This window comes from Sapajus apella, unplaced genomic scaffold (genome assembly GCF_009761245.1).
Source record: "Sapajus apella isolate SASKATOON/1434 unplaced genomic scaffold, GSC_monkey_1.0 scaffold86, whole genome shotgun sequence".
NCBI classification, from domain to species: Eukaryota; Metazoa; Chordata; class Mammalia; order Primates; family Cebidae; genus Sapajus; species Sapajus apella.
The window spans coordinates 8,839,439-8,862,219 of NW_022437026.1; the positions used below are offsets into that span (position 1 = coordinate 8,839,439).

A 22,781-nucleotide genomic window follows, 5' to 3' on the forward strand; every position below is an offset into this window, starting at 1 on the left:
ATGCCAGTTAGAATGGCAATCATTAAAAAATCAGGAGACAACAGATGCTGGAGAGGATGTGGTGAAATAGGAATGCTTTTACGCTGTTGGTGTGAGTGTAAATTAGTTCAACCATTGTGGAAGACAGTGTGGTGATTCCTCAAGGATCTAGAACTAGAAATACCATTTGATCCAGCAATCCTATTACTGGGTATATACCCAAAGGATTATAAATCATTCTATTATAAAGACACATGCACACGTATATTCATTGCAGCACTGTTTATGATAGCAAAGACTTGAAACCAACCCAAATGCCCATCAATGACAGATAAAGAAAATGTGGCACATATACACTATGGAATACTATGCAGCCATAAAAAGTATCAATTCATGTTCTTTGCAGGGACATGGATGAAGCTGGAAACCATCATTCTCAGCAAATTGACACAATAACAGAAATAAACAATGTATATTATTAAATTAAAAAGTTAAAAAGCAGCAGAAGAACTGTTAAGAAAACTGTAAATTAGTACAACCCATTAGTTTTATATGAAGAGAGATTTCCCAATTATTTCAGAGATACAGATTATAGTCATGCAGTGGTGTCAGCCGCATCTGATTTCAGGGGAGATTGCTAGTGAGAAGAAATTCTCTTTTTACAATGTGCATTTGAAAAATTCTTTGTGCAGCTTAAGAGTATTTTGGGGATATTTTTTAATATCCAAAAAACCTTTTCTTCAAGCTATTAAGTGTTCTACCTCCCAACAAATTATTTCTAAAAATTCAAATGTGGACACTCTCATGATCTTTGAACCTCACCAGAACAAATTACTCCAGCATCTGATCTTTGGAAGCATGTTCGCTTTGGTCTTCCATCATATATGCAGTCCCAGAGAGCGGACTCATTTCCAGTGCAAGATATGCTGTTTAGCCAAATGTCTTTAGCTTCTTCACGAGGTTTAGCATGATGACTGCCAAAGACAGTAACCGGACATCCTAGCTGTTTACAAACCACAAGGGCTTGTTCATTCTTCCAGTTCAGGTCACATATTGTCCACCACTGTTCATGGATTCTCACCTCTACTCTCCCTGAACAATTGTCACTTCCATCTGCCAGTCGCAAATCCAAATTTGCTCCATCTAGAATGAAGTCATAGAGAAACGTCTGAATTGGGTTTGGGACAATATCATCAGCATCCCTCTCCTCCAACCCCTGCCATGTGAAGATGAGATGTATCCTTCATACACTGAGAAAAGTAAAGACTGGAAATGCATTTCGTTTTAAAATTTCAACAAGAAGACTTCAATACTGAAGTGCTTGTTAGTCTTTATGAAAACAATTTTTTAAGTATGAAAACTGAAATTATAAACCTAAGAAACTTGCTTTAGCCTTGCTAAAGCTTAAGGAACTAAACATTACAATGAAAAGCTTTAGAATCCTATATATCATTAATTACACTGCTTTTCAAAGTATTAGAGTGATCATTTTTAACACAGTAAAATAAAGTGTTGGGAAATACTTGCATGTCAGCAACTTCAGAAAGAAAAGGGACAAACGTGTGCAATTAGGAAAGAGTCCCTCATGGATTTAAATAGAAACATGTTCTTTCTCATACTGTTTTCTATGAAGAAGCAAATCTTTGCTTATAAAATATATTCGTTGTAGGAAATGAAATTTGTTCAGTGGTAAATTTTAAAGGAACTGTGTGTTTTTGCTCCATCAGCATATACATCACTTACTTGTCTGTGTTCCTGTCACTCTACTTTTTCATGCATGCAAGTAAATATATTAAATAACACCAAGAAAGTAAAAATGTGAAGAATTCTTCTTGAAATAATTGAAGAAAGAAGATATAATTTCTATGTCTTACCTCCTCCCATTATTCAAGCTTTTCATATATTATTACAAAAATAGAATTTGCTATCTAGCGAGAAATCTGATTCACATCGAAGAGGTTAATCTTGGAAGATTTGGAGGTTTCTTTTCCTATAAATAATGTGAGTCATAATGACAATAATAATCATACCTGTATCCATTGAGAACTTCCTGGTTGCCTGGCACATTTTAGGTATTTTTCCTGCACTATTTTATTTAATGCTGTTATCCTAGTCATGATATAAGAAATCTGCAACTTGGAGATTGATTTATGCAGAGTTACATAATTTTCAAGCGGCAGATTTTAAACTGTGAAACTTTAAAAAAAATCCCCTGACTACAGGCCCGAAGAGAAGGCCAACATATCTAACTACCTATCTTCCCGTGTGTTGGCCATACACATCTGTTTTCACTGTTGGGACTGTTTTCCAGCCTTATTTTCACATCCACATCATTCTTCATGGCCCTTCCTTACTCTTCCAGAGGCACACAGTTCCGGAAATTCCAGAGTTTGAATAGCAATTAGTCTTACAGTTAGAGATGTTATATCAAGTCAGAAGTACACTGTTATGAATTCACTTTATTGTAAGAAAATTTATCAAAATGATTAAGATTCTCTGTCTCTCTCCCTGTTTCCTCCTCCCTTCTGTCATTTCTCTCATCTTCTCATGTCTTCCTCTTTTCTCTCCTAACTTTTCTCTACCTGTTTTCTTTCCATTTATGTAAAGAAAAATTTTTTTTATAAAATGATGATTGGTTAAATATACTGCGGAAAACTCTTTTGCATGGTGAAAGTGGTTGGTCCCCAAATAATACTTGAAGCAAACTAGTATAAAAAGAAAGAAAAGGATTAAAAGATGTTCTGAATATATTATCTTTCCCAAAAATCCTATGAAGATGGCTTGAAGCCTGTGGCTAAGGTACAGCTAAACCAATAAACCTCTTTGCCTACATATGTTTTTCTATGTACCTCGTTCCCTGCTGCATACGCTAGACTTAAGCAAAACTCTCTTTAAAAGATGTGACCTGATCTCAAATTCTATAGGAAATAAGATTAAGGCATCCCCTGTAAGGCTGGTAGAGTAAGATCAGTAATAATTTACTAAAGAAGCCTCTTCCATCAAGACAAGCTGGCTCTCAGAGGGAATTAGTTGGCTCTACATCTAGAGATCCTCCTTTCATAAGAATATTAGAAGGTGTGGGTTTAATCTTATTAAAAGAGTGAACAGGTTTCATTATATCTTTGATGTAATGAAACATAAAATACTACTGTGAAAGAAATATGAGGGGATATTTTAACCCCTGATATACAAAACTATAAATAAACAGCGAGGGTTAACTTGCTTGTATTTGAGAGTTGCGAACTAGAAAGGAAATGGCTGCCGACAAAGGTTTCACTAGTATAAGGTACAAAGTAATTAGCAAAGTCATACATTTTTAGATACGTACTCTTTGGAAATAGTTTATTATCATGGAAGGACGTGCTAAAACCAACTCAATTATAACATAGAAAAATATAGTTGTGTCTATGAACATGCAAAGCAATTACACATTTTTAAATTATACTGAATACTAATGTGAGCCATACACTTGTATAGATTAATAGCCATTTTCACTAGATTAGATATTTTGTTGCACCAATTAGAATGAAATAAAATGGTGTTTGGGGGTTAAAAACCCATGAGGTTTACAATGTAATAGGCTGGCCAAAAAAAAAAAAAAAAAAGATGCAAGCATGTTCTCTAAGGAAAAATGGAAAGTGTCAATTCTTACACATCTCAATTGGTTGTAACTTCTTCAGGGTTTGGTCCTAGTTCTCCACAAAAGTACTTTTATTTGATGTAATCATGTGGGTGTAAGTCTTACCTGAGCAGATCACAGACACATCGTTATGATGAATACAGTGAAAATTTACGGTTCCGGAATGTCCACAGTCCCAAAGAAAAGATTCATTACCGGAGCAAGAGACACCATCAAGCCATATAACACCAGACCCTGGCTCCAAATGAGGCAAGCCAGCGAATTGAAGTGCAGTTCCGCATCCCAACTGCTTGCACACGACATTGGCCGCAGCGCTGTCCCACTTATTGTGGCATATGGTCCCCCACCTTCCTTGGATTTTCAGCTCTACTCTCCCCACACAGTGGTTGGTCCCACCTACAAGCCTTAGTTCAAGGTCATTACGATCTGAAACAGAGATGTAAACACAAAGCCAAGGTGAAGTTTCGAAACTTCAGATTCCAGATCCTGCTATCCAAATAAACACAAATATATAAGAAACTGAGATTCAATGAATGGCTAATTCTTGCTTTTTAAAATTTTTGCACACGTACAACTTTAATGTAATAGAATCTTTCCCAGGTAAGGATCATACTATGATCTTGACAATCCACCAGAATCTCTGGCATTTGGGAAATAAAGTACAACAGAGAATAGAAATGTCCTTTCTGGGTCGGGCGCGGTGGCTCAAGCCTGTAATCCCAGCACTTTGGGAAGCCGAGGCGGGTGGATCACGAGGTCAAGAGATCGAGACCATCCTGGTCAACATGGTGAAACCCCGTCTCTACTAAAAATACAAAACATTAGCTGGGCATGGTGGCGCGTGCCTGTAATCCCAGCGACTCAGGAGGCTGGGGTAGGAGAATTGCCTGAACCCAGGAGGCGGAGGTTGCAGTGAGCCGAGATCGCGCCATTGCACTCCAGCCTGGGTAGCGAGAGCGAAACTCCGTCTCAAAAAAAAAAAGAAATGTCCTTTCTGATTGTGAGTTAAGAACAAATCAATCAAAAGTCAAGAATGCATGCAAATTCGTTGTCAAAACATGAGCCTTTGCTGGCTCTGAGTCTCACCAGGAAACATTTTCGAACTTATAATTGTGCATAAACGGTGGCCATAAGATGTCGTGGTCATCACTGTCATCATCCTCCTATTCCTACTTCAAAAATTTTTGTTCCTTTAAATGAACATTCAACTCCAACTTCTTCCAATATAACTTCCAATTATTCATCTTACGGGAATTACTCTCTTGAATGATAAAAATGAAAAATAAAGCTTCCGAAGGTGAAAGCAAGTGTAACCAGCCATAAATTATGAGCTTGTTATTTTATTAAAATACTCTGTTGATTTAATCCAAATCTCAGCCTTTCCTTATTTCTTCATATCACTTAGCAAAATTGAACGCTACTTTATATATATATAATAAATATATATTATTATATATTATGTATATAAATGACCACTACTTTACATATATATAATAAATTTATATATATAATATATAATAAATATATATAAATATATATTTATTATATATATAAAGTAGTGGTCAATTTTGTTACATATATATGTAGAGGTGAATTTTGTTAAGTGTAAAAATGTATATGTACACACACAGTTGACCTTTAGAATCTGTGGGTTTCATATCCATGGAGTCAACCAATCACTGATTGAAACTTTGCATTTACTTGAATGTGTGTGTGAAACTGGCAGATACAGAAAGCCAATGAGGGACTTGAGCATCTGCAGATTTTGGTATCCATGGAGTCCTGGAAACACGCCCCTGTGGATATGGTGATATGATTGTGTGTGTGCGTGTGTGTGCGTGCACGTGTGTGTGTATGGATATGTGTATATATATGTATACACTATATATACATACACACAATACACATAATATATTTATATATGTATGTCTCAGAGATATTACCTGTTATATATTATATGTGTAATATATGTCAGTCATATTCTCTAATTCTATAAAAGTTATATTTTCTTCCACTATTTGAAATGAATCTTTTCTGTCTCCTTGTTATTGATATACAAAGACTGAAAAACTGAATTAATCTACACTGCCCACCTGTTACCTGAAATGAAGAAATAGAAAGTCATCTTTAGACATTAACTTAAACATCATGTTCCTTTTTCTAATCTGTTCTGCATGCATTTTCTCAAATGCATCTTAAATAATACACCACCAAATTCTTTGAGTCAACACAACTACAATGCTACCTTAGCACAGAACCTTGAAATAGACAGAAATATTACAAAGGTATCATATATTCAAGGTCTGTCTATCTTCAACCACTGTGGTAGAAATAACACTGGGTGGTAAACACAGATGTAGATTAGCAGTTTGAGTGAAGACCTTAACCTTTCCCACGATATAGCCATCTATCTGAGTATTAAAATAGCCTCTTTTTTTTTTTTTTTTTTTTTTACTGATTCAACAAATTGCCTTTATTTTTAAACCAACTGTTGGATACCAGAAGCAGCCTAGCTAATATAACTCCTTTGGATAAAAGTAGAAGTTACACATTCACCTTTAATGTTATTTCACTTTCCAACATTAATTTCCTGGCACCAAAGCAGAACCCTGGTAAATGTATCACCTGAGCTGCAGGCCACACATGCTCACAAGTGTGTCCCTCCATATATGGCTTTGAAGCCGCATACATGGCTTTCCAGCTCTTGGGTGGCCAGGGACTTTTGTGTGCTCGTCAAAGCCTTCACCCATTGGGCCTCTGTCCATATTTCCAGCCCGCGGACCCAACATGTGGCTCACAAGGCCCACGCAGGAGGGTCTCCAGCACGTGCAGCCCTGACCACACTGAGCTGCTCCCTTGGCGAGGGTGAAGTGGCCGGAGTGGTGTCTTCCTGCCTGTGGCTTCCTTCCAGCCTCTACCACCCCGGGGGCCTCCTCCAAGGAGCAGGTGCTTCAATGTCCTCTAGTGCCCACGTGCAGGCAGGGTGGAGGAGGAACTGGAACCCAGCCCATGCTTCTGCCTCCACCTTGGCACCCCAAGGTTTCCTCTCAGGCAAAAAGGAGCATACGAAGTGAGCCCGCCTGCACGGGTGGCTGGGATGTGTTCGTCTTCCACACGGAGGCAAGCGCTGGGGATGAGGATGAATGCCTCCACCAGTCCCAGCTCTGACACTGCCTTGCTGAGTCACCCATCAGCCCTAATGCTTCCTGGAGGAGGAGACAAGCAGACAGGGTGCCCCAGAGAAGAGCTGTGTCACCAAAGGCCAGGCCACCCATCTCTGGGTCACACTTGGCCATGCTTTGCTTTTGGCTTCAGTTCACTGTAAACACTCCCCACCCCGGGCTGGGGTAAGGGCGGCAGACACTGACTCAGATCGGGAAGTGGCCCTCACTGTATAGCGTCTGTGGCTGGGGATAAAAGTGGCAGTGAGACTTGCCCGAAGTCACTTCACAGAGCTGGGGTGCCTTTCTCACTCCCTGGCCGCAGCCTGCTTTTCCATTTGTAGAACGCACACTAGCTGTGGCAGCTGCGGGATCCAGGGCTGGCTGCAGCTCGGCCTCCTGCGGCGGTGAGCTGAGGGTTCTGCTGGACCCGCCGGAGGTCAGGTGACAGCTGCTTCCCGGTTCAGGCTTGGGAGGGAGTTGCTGAGTGTGTGTGTGTTCTCAGTGGGCTAAATATGACACGAGAGAGCTCAGCTCTCCAAGGAGCCCCTTCCTCCTTGTCACATCGAGGCACTTTCAGAAGCTGCCGGGCTCCAACCGGGCTGCGCCCCTGCATGGCCTCCGCTGTGCTGGCTCAGCCCTTCCAAGGGTGTGGAAGCAAACCCAGGTCAACCCGCCAGAGCCAGGTACCTGCCGGCCATTATTATTATGAGCCCAACTGCAACAGGTGCCAGCCACGGCCTGGCGTCGGGCACCTCCCCATGCTCTGAGAACGCTGTTTGGAGATACCTTCTCCACCGTCTCCGTCCCTCTGGGTGCAGGAAGCGGCTGGCCAAGGGTTCGATGTCGTCCAGCGTCAGGCGGCTCAGGGACCTCTCCTCACCCCTCTGCAGCTGTTCCAGGACCCTGCTGGCATCTGCCGCGCTGAAGTGGCGGGCCAAGACTCTGGAGATCAGCTGCCAGCCCTGCGGGGCTGGGGAGTGGCCAGTCTCCGGCCAGCGCCTTCTTCTCGGAGCACCTTCTCCAGGGGTTTGACCACTAGGCTGAGCGTGGAGTTGGGCCCGATGCTATAATCCGAGTCGTTTCCCATGGGCCAGGGCCTTGCCCTGGTAGAGCAGCCGCTGCCGGCGCACGGGGACGTTCAGCTGCTTCAGCGTGGACACCAGCTTGTCCTCCGCACCTGCGGGCTGCACTGGCGGCCCTGCAGCGCCTTCACCGTCAGCTGCATGGCGGCTTTTAATTATTTAGAAGGGGAATCTCATCTCCCGCTGTTCTCCCGCTTCTCCCAGTCTTTGCCTAGGTCTTCTAAGAATCCAAGAGCACACTCTCTCTCTCTCTCTCTCTCACTCTCTCTCTCTCTCTCTCTCCAATTGCTAGTTTTGTCCACATATCTCTCAGTTAAATGAGTGAGATTTCTTTTTTACAGATTATTTACCTTTATTTAATAATGTACAGTAAAATTGATTGGTTTTGTGATTCTGTGTGTACAGTTCTATGAATTGTAATACATGTATTAATTTGCGTAACTATTACCATAGTAAGAATATAGAAATCTTTTACCCCATTCACTCATTGAAAGACAGTTAGTCACAGTGTATTATTATTTTAATATATTGCTAGATTCAAGAAATAGGGTATCATATTAGCAATATTTTAAAACTTTATATTTGTGTATTTTTGTTGATACATACTAGTCGTATGTATTTTGGGGATACATGTGATATTCTTATATCTATATATAATGTGAAATAATCAAATTAGAGTAATTTGGATATCCGTCACCTCAAAAATTTATCTTTTCTTTGTGGTGAGGACACTCCAAATTTTTTCTTCTATTTAGATGTTCTTTTCTTAACCTAAGAATTGATTAAGGAAATAGATTTCCAGAAATAATGTGGAACTCTAGGGTGTAGGCATACTCAAAGAGGTTCACAATTGAGAATACCATCTCTTTGAGTCAAAACACTGCCTTTTGCTTTTGTTATTTTGAGCAGAGATCCTGTTACTTGCAAAAGCCTTTCCCTGCCTCAGTTTTGGACTTGTGCTTTTTTGGCTACCGTGTCTAGAAAAGAGCATAAGATAAAGAGGGAGAGAGTAGATGCCCAACATGGTTTGTTCCCCATTTTCTCTCTTTGGCGCCCAACATCCAGTCATTCAAGGGAAAAAAAGAAGAAATAAAGAAGAATGACACTTCTCATTGCTACTGCATGTATATATGACTTCTATGGAAGGTGAGATTATTGAGGCCATAGAGTAAGTTTATAAACCTAAAGATGGAATTAGCATTTTTCCAAGAAGAGATTATTATAGTGTTATATATTTTAAAAGAGATAGTCAATATACAGGGGATATTAATTCAAAATGTTTTTTTTTAAAGTAGGCATAAGAAAGGAAACTATGCATCTTTGTAAATGTATTTAAGTGTATTCAAAATTTCTTCATAAATTAAGTTTTATTTTTGTATACTAATTTATGTAAAATCTGCCTAATTATAGCACACAAAGTTCAGAACCCACCAAAAGAGACCCTCAGTAAACCCTGACTTTGAAAAGGTGTCCTAAAGCAGCAGTTCCCAACCTTTCTGGCACCAAAGATTGATTTTATGGAAGAAAATTTTTCCACGAAAGTTGAGGGGAATGGGGGGTAATGGTGATGCTTCCAGGATGAAACTGTTCTGCCTCAGATAATCAGGCATTAGATTCTCATAAGGAGTGCACAACCTAGATCCCCCAAATGCACTCCTGTGAGAATCTAATGCCCACGCTGATCTGCGAGGAGGCGGCGCTCTTTCAGTGAAGCTCTCTTGCTGGCCTCTCACCTCCTGCTGTATGGCACAGTCCCTAACATGCCGTGACAGGACCCAGTTCACAGCTGGGGGGTTGAGACCCCTGTCCTAAAGGGTACATTTCTAGAAATAAGGAATAGAACAGACTAGCCTTTGAAGGAACTGAAGCCAAGATTCAATCTCTAACTGTGACTGAATTAAGGTTATCTGAGATTGCCTTCTGCCAAAAATATAAAATTATCCTACACCTAGTTGACTTTATAATTTTTCATGAATTGTGCATCTTACTCTCTCAGAAATAATAAAAGTGTGGAGAAGATAACATGATTAAAAACCAAGAGAAAAAAAGACACAATCAACAGGGGGTATGAATTACCAGAAACAGGTTGTAAATCACCATCCTTAACATGTACAACAAAATAAAAGGCAAGACAGAAAATTTTGGCAGAAAAATAAAAATAAAAACTACAAAAATAAACCAATTGAAGGTTCTGGAGCTGAAAAATGCAGTTAATTAAATTAACAACACAATAGATTAGTTTAATAAAATGCATCAAAGAAAAAAGTATTAGCATGCTGTAGGATACAAGCAGAATCAAGCAGAAAAAGTCAAAATACAGGAAATGCAGAAAAAAAAGTTTCAAGAGGCACAAGGTAGGGAATAAGAAAACAAATATTCATGTAATTGCAGTTCCAAAGAGTAAAAAGACAGAATTCAGCAAAAAAAAAAAAAAAAAAAAAAAATTGAAAATATAGCATTTAAGGGCCAGCACAGTGGCTCATGCCTGTAATCCCAGCACTTTGGGAGACTGAAGTGGGCAGATCATTGGAGGTCAGGGGTTCAAGACCAGCCTGGCCAACATGGTGAAACCCCATCTCTACTAAAAATACAAAAATTTGCTGGGCGTGACGGCGTGCACCTGTAATCCCAGTTGCTAGGGAGGCTGAGGCAGGAGAATCACTAGAATCCAGGAGGCAGAGGTTCCAGTGAGCTGAGATCACGCCACTGCACTCCAGCCTGGGCAACAGAGAGAGACTGCATCTCAAAATAAAAAATATATATGTGTTAAGAATTTGCCAAAAATTTAGACTCTTCAAATATAACCCCAGATTCAAGCATCATCATAAACTACAAGCACGGGAACACAAAGAAAATGACATCAAAGCACATAATGGTAAAATGGAAATTAAAGACAGAAAAAAAACACCCACTTTAAAAACACCAAGAGACTAAGATGAGTTCCCTTCAGAGAAAATTCAATAAAAACGACAATTCCCTTTTCAGCAGAAAAGAAAAAAATCATAAAACATGGAATAATACTTTCCAGAGAGTAAAAGGAATACAGAATAGCCTAAAATTCTGAGATAATTCTTAAAGATGATATTGCTAGTTTTCCCTTTAAAACATAAATCATTATGACAAATTTGAACATAGATTTCCTTTTTTAAATTTCCATTTGTTGAAAGTCTTACTAAAACAGATAATTACAGTATCCAAATTATGGTTCCCATTATTATTCCCCTGATATGGCTTGGATGTTTTGTTCCCTCCGAATCTCAGGTTGAAATGTGATTCCCCAGTATTGAAAGTGGGGCCTGTGGGAGGTGTTCAGGTCATGGAGGTGGGTCTTTCCTCAATGGCTCTGTGCCCTCCCTGCAGTAACGAGTTCATAGGGGAGCTGGTTGTTTAAAGAGCCTGGCACCTCCCCCACCACCTTGCTCCCTTCTCTCTTGCTTCCTCTTTCCACATGATATGTTGACTTCTCTTTGGCCTCCTGCCATGATTGTAAGTTTTCCAAGGTCATCACCAGAAGTCGTTGCTGGTTCCATGATTCATGTACAGCCTTCAGAACCATGAATCAAATAAAACTCTTTTCTTTATAAATTACCCAGTCTCAGGTATTCATTCATAGCAATGCAATTGACTAATACATCCCCCAAACACAGTGTTTGCATACCCAGAGGAGCTATTTATCTCCCAAGCAGGATGTATGAAACATCCATATATTCTTGGATTAAGCACTAGCATTAGGATGAAAATTCACATTGACTATAGATTGTTAATTCAGTTAATTACAAACAACTATTAGCATCCCCGTTCTGATGACACACAGTTCCCCACTGATCCTGGACATTAACATTTCCCACTTCTTCACATCGGTTACTTCCATTCACTGTCTCTAATAATTCCTTTCTATCTTAAAAATAGACACAAGTCTAGGTCATAAGTGAGGCCAAGGAGAAAAAGTCTTCCTGGATTTGAAAACATCATTTATCTACTTATTTCTATTGAACATGCCTTTCTGACTCAAAGGACTCGTGGCTTTAATGTTAAAGTATTGTACTCTCAATTCATTTTACTGTGAACAACTGTTCATTCATTTCTAAAACAAAAGGAATTCAATAAATGATGTATTCATTCACTTAAGAACAAATAAATCTTTTGGCTGAAACTTGTAAGATTTGTTGTATATTGGAGGAAAATAGACCCCCTAGGAAATGGGTTTTAAGATATATCTATGGGATGCTCTCATACTGTTTTAGGCAGGACATCAAAATTACATAAGTAATTAAAGAATCCTTCATAATATAATTCTTGGTCAAAAGATAAAATAGAATTGAAATAATCTTCCCATAAAGAACTACTTGAAATGAAATATAAAATTTCGATGGAATAAATGTTGACTACTTGTATATGCATAATAAAAATAATTTTAGAAACATGCAAATTCTAATCACAATGATATGGTTGTAATCTTAAAAAGGAAAAGATAAATTATAGTGCAAAAATACTGCACACTATCTGGAGAGTGTAAAAAGAGAAAGATCACAGGGAAAACCATGTGGATTGCAAGCCTGATATCACCATAGAGGCAAGCCAAAAGAATGTAAGCCAGGTGGCAGAAAGACCTTATATCTCCCACAGAAAGAACAAATTTAACAATAATTTTCGAATGAAAGTATTTTTATGGGATCCTAGAGGTACATATAAGAAGTTCAAACACCTTGATGGAGCAAAATATAAATAGACAAATGGGACCTAATCAAACTCCACAGCTTCTGCACAGCAAAAGAAACAGTCATTAGAGCAAATCGGCAACCAACAGAATGGGAAAAAATTTTTGCAGTTTACTCATTTGACAAAGGGCTGATATCCAGAACTTACAAAGAACTAAAACAGATTTACAAGAATAAAACTAACAAGCCCATTCAAAAGTGGGCAAAGGATATGAACAGACACTTTACAAAAGAAGACATACATGAGGCCAACAAACATATGAAAACATGCTCATCATCGCTGGTCATCAGAGAAATGCAAATCAAAACTACATTGAGATACCATCTCACGCCAGTTAGAATGGCGATCATTAAAAAATCTGGAGACAACAGATGCTGGAGAGGATGTGGAGAAATAGGAACACTTTTGCACTGTTGGTGGGAGTGTAAATTAGTTCAACCATTGTGGAAGACAGTGTGGCGATTCCTCAGGGACCTAGAAATAGAAATTCCATTTGACCCAGCAATCCCATTACTGGGTATATATCCAAAGGATTACAAATCGTTCTACTATAAGGACACGTGCACACGAATGTTCATTGCAGCACTGTTTACAATAGCAAAGACCTGGAACCAACCCAAATGCCCATCGATGATAGACTGGATAGGGAAAATGTGGCACATATACACCATGGAATATTATGCAGCCATCAAAAATGATGAGTTTGTGTCCTTTGTAGGGACATGGATGAACCTGGAAACCATCATTCTCAGCAAACTGACAGAAGAGCAGATCAAACACCACATGTTCTCACTCATAGGCGGGTGTTGGACAATGAGAACACATGGACACAGGGAGGGGAGCACTACACACTGGTGTCAGCTGGGGGGAAATAGGGGAGGGACAGTGGGGGATGGGGAGCTGGGGAGAGATAGCAAGGGGAGAGATGCCAGATGTAGGCAATGGGGAGGAAGGCAGCAAATCAAACTGCCATGTGTGTACCTATGTAACAATCTTGCATGTTCTTCACATGTACCCCAAAACCTAAAATGCAATAAAATAAATAAATGGGAAAAAAAAAAACAAAATAGACATTGAGGAGGATGGAGCAAAATATAAATGCAAATAGACATTGAAGAGGATAAGAAGAACATTTTCCCTTTCCCTATATCACTCTTCTCCTAGGCAGCACAGCTTATGACCAAGAGAGACCCCCTTAGTATGATTTCTCCCATGGGAAAAGATGGAAATGAAGTGAGTGCCTGAGTTTCTTGGCCTTATGGAACATTTCTGTCTCATCTCAGCTAGAACACTGAGAAGATTAGCACAACTGAATAGGCACCACTAGGAGAAAAGAAATGGGGACCACTAGGAGAAAAGACTTCCACACTAACAGGAAACAAAAGGTGTGGATAAAGCATCCCCATAGAAAAGGTTTGAGAGACCCTCTAGAATCTCTAGCCAGGTCAAGTGGTCAAGGTTCATCTTCTCTGAAGCATCAGTAAAGGCTAGAGGAGATTACTTATTCAAATGAAAAAACACCAACACACGGCTCCATCTAGCAAAGACGAGAGGAGATTATTTATTCAAATGAAAAGACAAACATAATGAATGAAGGAAATATGGCACTACCAAAGGAACAAAATAAAGTTCTAGTGGCTGACCCCAAAGAAAGTAAGATCTAAAAATAGCCTGACAAAGAAGAAAAAATGATCTTCTTAAAGAAACTCAATGGACCACAAGAGAACATAGATAGGCAACTAAACAAAAAGAGGAAAACAATGCATGAACAAAATGAGAAGTTCAGTAAAGAGATAGAAACAATCAAAAAGAACCAAACAGAAATTTTGGAGCAAAAAAAATACCATGGCAACTGAAAAATTCAATACAGAGCTTCAGCAGCAGATTTGATTGAGCAGAATAAAGAACCAGTGAACTGAAAGATCACTTGAAATTATTCAGTCAGAAGAACAAAAAGAAGGAGAAAGAGTAAAGAAAGCCTACAAGACTTATAGGACACTATTAAATGAACCAATATATCTATTATAGAAATTAGAAGAGAAACAGTAAAAAAACAGAAATTTGAAAAATAATAATAATTATAAATTTCTCAAATCTTGGTAGGAAAATGAGCATCCCAAACCAATAATCCCAAAGAACTCCAAATGAATTGAACATAAGAGAGCTTCACTGTTATACACGATAAGCAGATTGTCAAAAGTCAATACAAAGAGAAAATGTTGAAAGTAGCAAGAGAAAACCAACCAGCCACATGCAAGGAAATTCCCATAGAGCTATCAGTGAATTTCTCAACAACCTTGCAGCCTAAGAGAGAGTAGGATGATATAGTCAACGTACTGGAAGAGAAAAATAACCCTGCTACCCAAGAACATTACACTTGGTAAAGCTTAATTTCCGAATGGAGAGATAAAGACCTTCCTAAATAAGCAAAAACCGAGAAAGTTTATCACCACATCTTCCTTAAAAGAAGTGCTAAATAAAGTACTTTCAATTGAAATAAAAGATTGCTAGTTACAATAATTTGCTAGTGGATATAAAATATAAAGATATGCATATTCTGACATCAACAACATAATCGGTGCTGTGCAGGATCAACGTGGACAATGGGCTGGAGCCTGACGAGCTGGTGGATCACCCTTGACGGGGCACCCAGATGGCCGAGAGACGCCAGCACTGGAACCAGCTCCCAGTGAATGAGACACAGAGGCCTAGAGGACTTCACGTTTCCAAATGAGGTGCCGGGTTCCTTTCTGTGGGACTGATAGGGCTCTGAAAATAGGCCCAGGGAAGGAGCCACAGGGCGAGAGCCACCCAGGGGGGCAAATCAAGATGGGGGAGGGGGGCACATCCCTACCTGAAAGATGCAGCCAGTTCAGAGGGTCAGGGGACTTAACCCCCTCCATGGTCCAATTTGGAATCTGTGCTTACCTCATCCCTCCTGCAACCCATGGTCCACAGGAGCCCTGCCAGATGGTTGGGCACCTTTGGTTGGGCCAAAGGTGGGTCGTCGATGTAAATCTGAGCAGCGGCTACCGCCTGGCCAGCAAGTTATTGCAGGGACCTGGGCAGAAGTTTGGACTAACGCCAGCAGGACCGACCATCCCACGAAGGGAGGCAGAGTTGAAAGCAGGGAAACAGACTATAAGGCCTGGCAGGCCCCACCTCCACAGAACTGAAACTGAAGCCCTCGCTAGAGAGCTTGGCAGCAAATACACCAGTTTGACCCCAACCAGGAAGATCCAGCTGGGGAAGGAGAGACACCATGGGGAAGGCAGGGCCAATTTCACCTTCAAACAAACTCCAGGGAAGGACCACCCACCCAGCAACCTGACCGAATCCTAGAGAGCCCAGCAATGCCCTTTACAGGCCAAAAAAGATACAGCTCCAACCTCAACAGAAAAAAAAAAAAAAAACGCCCACTCAGAAACTCCTGAAATCACCAACTTCAAAGATTAAAGGGAGATAAATCCACGAAGATGGGGGAAAAAAGTGCAAAAAGGATGAAACCATCAAAGAACAGAACACCTCTTCTCCTCCCAGGGATCACAACTCCTCACCATCAAGGGAACAAAAAAAGACATAGAATGAATCTGACAAATTGACAGAAGGAGGCTTCAGAAGGTGGATAATAACAAACTTCTCTGAGCTAAAAGACCATATTCTAACCCAATGCAAAGAAACTAAGAACCCTGAAAAAAGGTTAGACGAAATGCTAACTGGAATAACCAACTTAGAGAAGAACATAAACAACTTGATGGAGCTGAAAAACACAGCACGAAAACTTTGCGAGGCATACACAAGTTTCAACAGCCGAATCAATCAAGCAGAAGAAAGGATATCAGAGACAGAAGATCAAATCAATGAAATAAAATGAGAAAGGCAAGATTAGAGAAAAAAGAATGAAAAAAAATGAACAAAGCCCCCAGAAACTATGGGATTATGTGAAAAGACCTGATCTACGCCTGATCGGCATACCTGAATGTGACGGGGGAATGAATCCAAGTTGGAAAACACTCTTCGAGATATTATCCAAGAGAACTTTCCCAACCTAACAAGCTAGGCCAACATTCAAATCCAGGAAATACAGAGAACACCACAAAGATACTCCTCAAGAAGAGCAACCCCAAGGCACATAGTTGTCAGATTCACCAGGGTTGAAGTGAAGGAAAAAATTCTAAGGACAGCCAGAGAGAAAGGTCGAGTCACCCACAAAGGAAATACCAACAGACTCACGGCGGATCTCTTGGCAGAAACTCTACAAGCTAGAAGGGAATGGGGGCCAATATTCAACATCCTTAAAGAAAAGAACTTTCAACCCAGAATTTCATATCCGGCCAAAATAAGCTTCATAAGCAAAGGAGAAATAAAATCCTTTACAGACCAGCAATTGCTGAGGGATTTTGTCACCACCAGGCCTGCCTTACAAGAGTTCCTGGAAAAAGCACTAAACATAGAAAGGAACAACCAGTACCAACCACTTCAAAAATGTACCAAATGGTAAAAAGCATCAACACAATGAAGAAACCGTGTCAACTAATGGGCAAAATAATGAGCCAGTAACATAATGGTGGGATCAAATTCAAACGTAACAATATTAATGTTGAACGTAAGTGGCCTAAATGCCCCAATCAAAAGACACAGACTGGCAAACTGGATAAAAAGTCAAGACCCATTGATGTGCTGTATTCAGGAGACCCATCTTATGTGAAAAGACTCACATAGACTCAAAATAAAGGGATGGAGGAACATTTGCCAAGCAAATAGAAAGCAAAACAAAAAGCAGGGGTTGCAATCCTAGTCTCTGATAAAACAGACTTTAAAGCAACAAAGATCAAAAAAGACAAAGAAGGGCATTACATAATGGTAAAGGTATCAATGCAACAAGAAGAGATAACTATCCTCAATATATATGTACCCAATACAAAGCACTCAGATTCATAAAGCAAGTTCTTAGAGACCTACAAAGAGACTTAACCTCCCACACAATAATAGTAGGAGACTTTAACACCCCATTGCCAATATTAGACAGATCAACGTGACAGAAAATTAACAAGGATACACAGGACTTGAACTCAGCTCTGGACTAAGTGAACCTAATAGAAATCTACAGAACTCTCAACCCCAAATAAACAGAATATACATTCTCCTCAGCATCACATCTCACTTATTCTAAAATTGACCACATAATTGGAAGTAAAACACTCCTCAGCAAATGAAAAAGAATGGAAATCATAACAAACAGTCCCTCAGACCACAATACAATCAAGTTAGAAGTCAGAATTAAGAAACTCACTCAAAACGTTTAGCCAAGACAATCCTAAGCAAAAAGAACAAAGCTGGAGGCATCATGCTACCTGACTTCAAACTATACTTCAAGGCTATGGTAACCAAAACAGCATGGTACTGGTACCAAAACAGATACATAGACGAATGGAACAGAACAGAGGCCTCAGAAATAATACCACACATCTACAACCATCTGATCTTTGACAAACCTAACAACAACAAGCAATGGGGAAAGGATTCCCTATTTAATAAAGGGTGCTGGGAAAACTGGCTGGCCATGTGCAGAAAGCCGAAACTGGATCTTTTCCTTACACTTTATACAAAAATTATCTCAAGATGGATTAAATACTTAAATGTAAGGCCTAAAACCATAAAAACCCTAGAAGAAAACCCAGGCAATACCTTTCAGGACATAGGCATGGACAAAAACTTCATGACTAAAACACCGAAAGCAATGGCAACAAAAGTCAAAATAGACAGGTGGGATCTAATAAGAGATCCTGCACAGCAAAGGAAACTATCTTCAGAGTCAACAGGCAACCTAAAGAGTAGCAGAAAATTTTTACAAGCTCTCCATCTGACAAAAGGCTAATATCCAGAATCTACAAAGAATTTAAACAAATGTATAAGAAAAAAAAATCCCCATCAAAAAATGGGCAAAGGATATGAAAAGACACTTCTCAAAAGGAGATATTTATGCAGCCAGAAACATTTTTTTTTTTTTAAAAAAGGTCATCATCACTGGTCATTAGAGAAATGCAAATCAAAACCACAGTGAGATTCCATCTGATGCCAGTTAGAATGGTGATCATTAAAAAGTCAGGAGACAACAGATGCTGGAGAGGATGTGGAGAAATAGGAACGTTTTTATACTGTTGGGAGTGTAAATTAGTTCAACCATTGTGGAAGACAGTACAGTGATTCCTTAAGGAGCTAGACCAAGAAATACCATTTGACCCTGCAATCCCATTTCTGAGTATCTACCCAAAGGATTATAAATCATTTTATTATAAAGACACACACATACTTATGTTTATTGTGGCACTGTTCACAATAGCAAAGACTTGGAACCAACCCAAATGCCCAATGATGATAGACTGGATAAAGAAAATGTGGCACGTATACACCATGGAATACTATGCAGTCATAAAAAAAAGAATGAGTTCACATCCTTTGCAGGGACATGGATGAAGCTGGAAACCATCATTCCCAGTAAAATAACAGAAGAACAGAAAACCAAACACCCTCCGTTCTCACTCATAAGTGGGAGTTAGACAGTGAGAACACATGGACACAGGGAGGGGAACATCACACATCAGGGCCTGTTGGGCAGTGGGCATTAGGGGAGGAATGGCATTAGGAGAAATACCTAATGTAGATAACAGGGTGATGGATGCAGCAAACCACCGTGACACGTGTATACCTATGTAACAAATCTGCATTCTGCACACGTACCCCAGAACTTAAAGTAAAATTTAAAAAAAGAAAATAAAAGGAAGGTAAAAGAATTAAATTGTTAAGATGTTCATTCTACCCCCAAAAGACCTACAGATATTGTATTACATGCTTAAAAGCAGCTAAGAAGGTAGATATTATGCTAAATATTCTTACCATCGAAGAATTAATAAAAAAGGATTTGTAGGAATCTTTGGGAGGCGATGCGTATGCTTATGACCTTGATGGTGGTGATGGTTTCATGAGTGTATAGTTTTCTTTAAACTCATCAAGTTGTGTATATTAAATATGGACAGCTTTTTACATGTCAAACAAACTCATTTAAGTGCTTTAATAAAACAATAAAGTCAGGCCAGATAGCAAAAATTTGACAGTGTCTTACTTACATGTGTGATTCTTGTTCAGTGAACATGACAATTCACTCCCATTGTGTAGGTATCTTTCCAAGTTATGGAGGTTTCAGATTGTCTGTATTTGATGGTACTGGTGAATTATTAATTATAACTTACTTCCCTGGCTTCTTTTGCTCTTAAGTCTCATCAAACATATTATACAATTATATAATAAATTTCCTATGAAGAATGTATATTCTGACCAATTTTCAAAAACATTCTGGCCTACTTGGTAGTTATTTTGCTAATTGCTAATTACTAATTCAAAAATTTGAGGCTTTGTTTATACATCATTCTATTATGAATTTAGTAACAGATAAATCCTCCTGAATAAGATAATTTCTGGTTGCCCTTGGCAAAATTGAGTTTCTGCAACTGAAAAATCTGTAACTGAAGCTAAACACCTTTAAGTAAAACTGTAAAATCCTAGACTATTTTGATTGCCAAGATGTCCCCTTTATGGTTTTAACTATCATCCAGAAACTAAAATAAGGAGTAATATTAGAAAATATATTTTATTTGGCTACATAACATAGTCAATTGTAGTGATAAAAAATATTAAAAAGAAGGCCGGGCGCGGTGGCTCAAGCCTGTAATCCCAGAACTTTCGGAGGCCGAGGCGGGTGGATCACGAGGTCAAGAGATCGAGACCATCCTGGCCAACATGGTGAAACCCCGCCTCTACTAAAAATGCAAAAATTAGCTGGGCATGGTGGCGTGCACCTGTAGTCCCAGCTACTCAGGAGGCTGAGACAGGAGAACTGCTTGAACTCAGGAGGCGGAGGTTGCAGTGAGCCGAGATTGCGCCACTGCACTCCAGCCTGGCGCCTGGCGACAGAGTGAGACTCTGTCCCAAAAAAATATATATACATTAAAAAGCAGTCAATGGAATCTATTTAGTATGAAATATACTTTCACTTTCAATATTCTTTACATGGCATGTATTCATGTTGTTTGCCCCGTAGATTATTAGTTCCTTGAGGATAAAATCTGTAACACATACTTTTTTCTTATTTCCCACAGAATCACTGTGTCTAGTATAGCACAAGAAAAAGTCCTAGAGAAATCATCTCTCTGTCACTTTCATGGATCTCTGTAGTTCCTTTCTCCACTCAGGGTAGTATTCTCCCCCCATAAGCCAGTATTTTGATATGATTTACCAGCTTCTGGACCGAAGCCGCGTTTCTCACTTCGTTCTCCCATTCAGCTGTACTGTATCAAACCTAGGCTTCACTTCCCTTTGTTCTCCTTTGTTTCTATCCCTATGTACCACCCTCGTCATGAATACTTGCTCTCAACTAGCTATAATTTTGGCAAGAATTTGATACTCCATTTCACACTTTTGGGGACATTCATGGTTACTTAAACTCAGTGAAAATATAAAACTAACTTTTGCTAATTCTGCGGCTGATGTTCCTTTCGCAGATCCTAGGTAGCTGGAGGAATTAAGTAAAGGATGTTTGCAGATTTTGAGAAAAAGGATTTGGTCAGCCTATGGAATGCTGCTCAGTGATCAGAAAATATTAAAACTCAAAATGTGCTTTAAATATGTTAAGAAGAGCAGTTTTAGGAAGGGTGTTTAGAAGAACTCCAGAATGAAGCAATTTCGGGAGGTAACAAAAATTTGTTATAACCAGAGAAAATTCTTCTCCAGAGGATGATTGACGTTTTTCTGCCCATATATATAGTTTCTAAACAAATTGCTCCTTTTTTCCACGTGATATCTTGGGCTCTTACCATAACAAGTTAATGTGACATCCTCGTTGTGACTGCAGTCATGATTTCCCCATCCACGATGTCTACAATCCCAGAGTGCTGACTCATTCCCCTGGCATAAAATGTCATCCAGCCAAATGGGTCTAAAGGTAGCAGTGCTACCAACAAGTCCATAAGAAATAAAAGAAGTTGGACATCCTAGTTGCCTGCACACCACGGCAGCGGTATTCAAGTTCCATCCATCATCACATATAGTCCCCCACCTTTCTTGGAATTTCACCTCCACTCTCCCTGAACAGGCGCTGCTTCCATCCACTAGCCTCAGACTCACATTGGTTTCACCTATGAGAAATACAAGCAGGCATATCAGAAATTGGTCCAGCTTTGTGCCTGAAATAAAATCGAAAGGATAATTAGAAGATAGCCCTGTAATGAATGAAGTTACCAAAAATAAAAAAATTAACTGAAAATACTTACAGGAGGGGTGTGTGAGACTTTTTTTCTAAACACAAATACACAAGCACACACACAAAAAATCCTAGGTGAAAAAAATCAATCATTAGCATAATACTCTTTATCATTTTGCTTTGATTTTATGCCTCATTTAAAAAAATGTATTTGTTCTTTTAGTGTACCTGGTACATGAGAAAAGGCACTTAAATCAAAGCTGTCTCTGCTCCCAACCTTCTTAATTTCTTTCTCAACTCAATTACAGTTACGATAAAGATATTACATTAGTAACTAATGCACTCTCTCTCTCTCTATCTCTATCTATTTCTCCTCTCTCTCCCTCTTCATTTCTTTCTAAACTCAGTTATAGTAACTAGACATTAGTTTAGAAGTAAGGGAAGACATATAAAAATATACAAAATATTTGTATATGTCTCCCAGAGGGACACTATCAAAGTTAAAATAGAAACCCCTACCTCCCAGCAGGTGATTTCTGACTGTAGGTCTTACTTGCCTTCTTACTCTAGTTAGACTCTTACCATAACAGGTCACAGCAACATCTTCTCTGTGATTACAGTCACTGCTTCCCCATTCCTGGTGTTGGCATTCCCAGAGAGATGACTCATTTCCATGACAGGAAACATCATCCAGCCAAATCTTTCCAAATGCAGGCATGGCATGACCAAATGTGGTGACATAAAATGGACATCCAAGCTGTTTGCACACGACAATCGAGGCAGTAGTGTTCCACCCATCATCACACACAGTTCCCCACTCTCCCTGGAATTTCACCTCCACTCTCCCAGAGCAGGGACCGTCTCCATCAACCAGCCTCAACTCCAAATCTGTTTCACCTGCAAGAAAGACAGAAACATACTTTAGAAGTGGCAAAGGTTAG

The 22,781-nt window shown here is 39.5% G+C and overlaps 1 protein-coding gene and 1 pseudogene across 1 annotated transcript in view; both read right to left on the reverse strand.

Annotated features, from left to right (window-relative positions):
• CD163L1 (CD163 molecule like 1) overlaps positions 1-22,781 on the reverse strand; it is an 84,978-nt gene that overhangs the window by 53,876 nt on the left and 8,321 nt on the right. Inside the window, exons 3-6 of the mRNA XM_032254690.1 lie at positions 22,423-22,737; positions 21,455-21,775; positions 3,725-4,045; positions 802-1,122 (exon numbers count right to left, since the gene is read on the reverse strand). Coding sequence (XP_032110581.1) covers positions 802-1,122; positions 3,725-4,045; positions 21,455-21,775; positions 22,423-22,737 — 1,278 coding nt within the window. The remainder of the gene's footprint in view (positions 1-801; positions 1,123-3,724; positions 4,046-21,454; positions 21,776-22,422; positions 22,738-22,781) is intronic.
• LOC116534336 lies at positions 7,449-9,373 on the reverse strand (annotated as a pseudogene).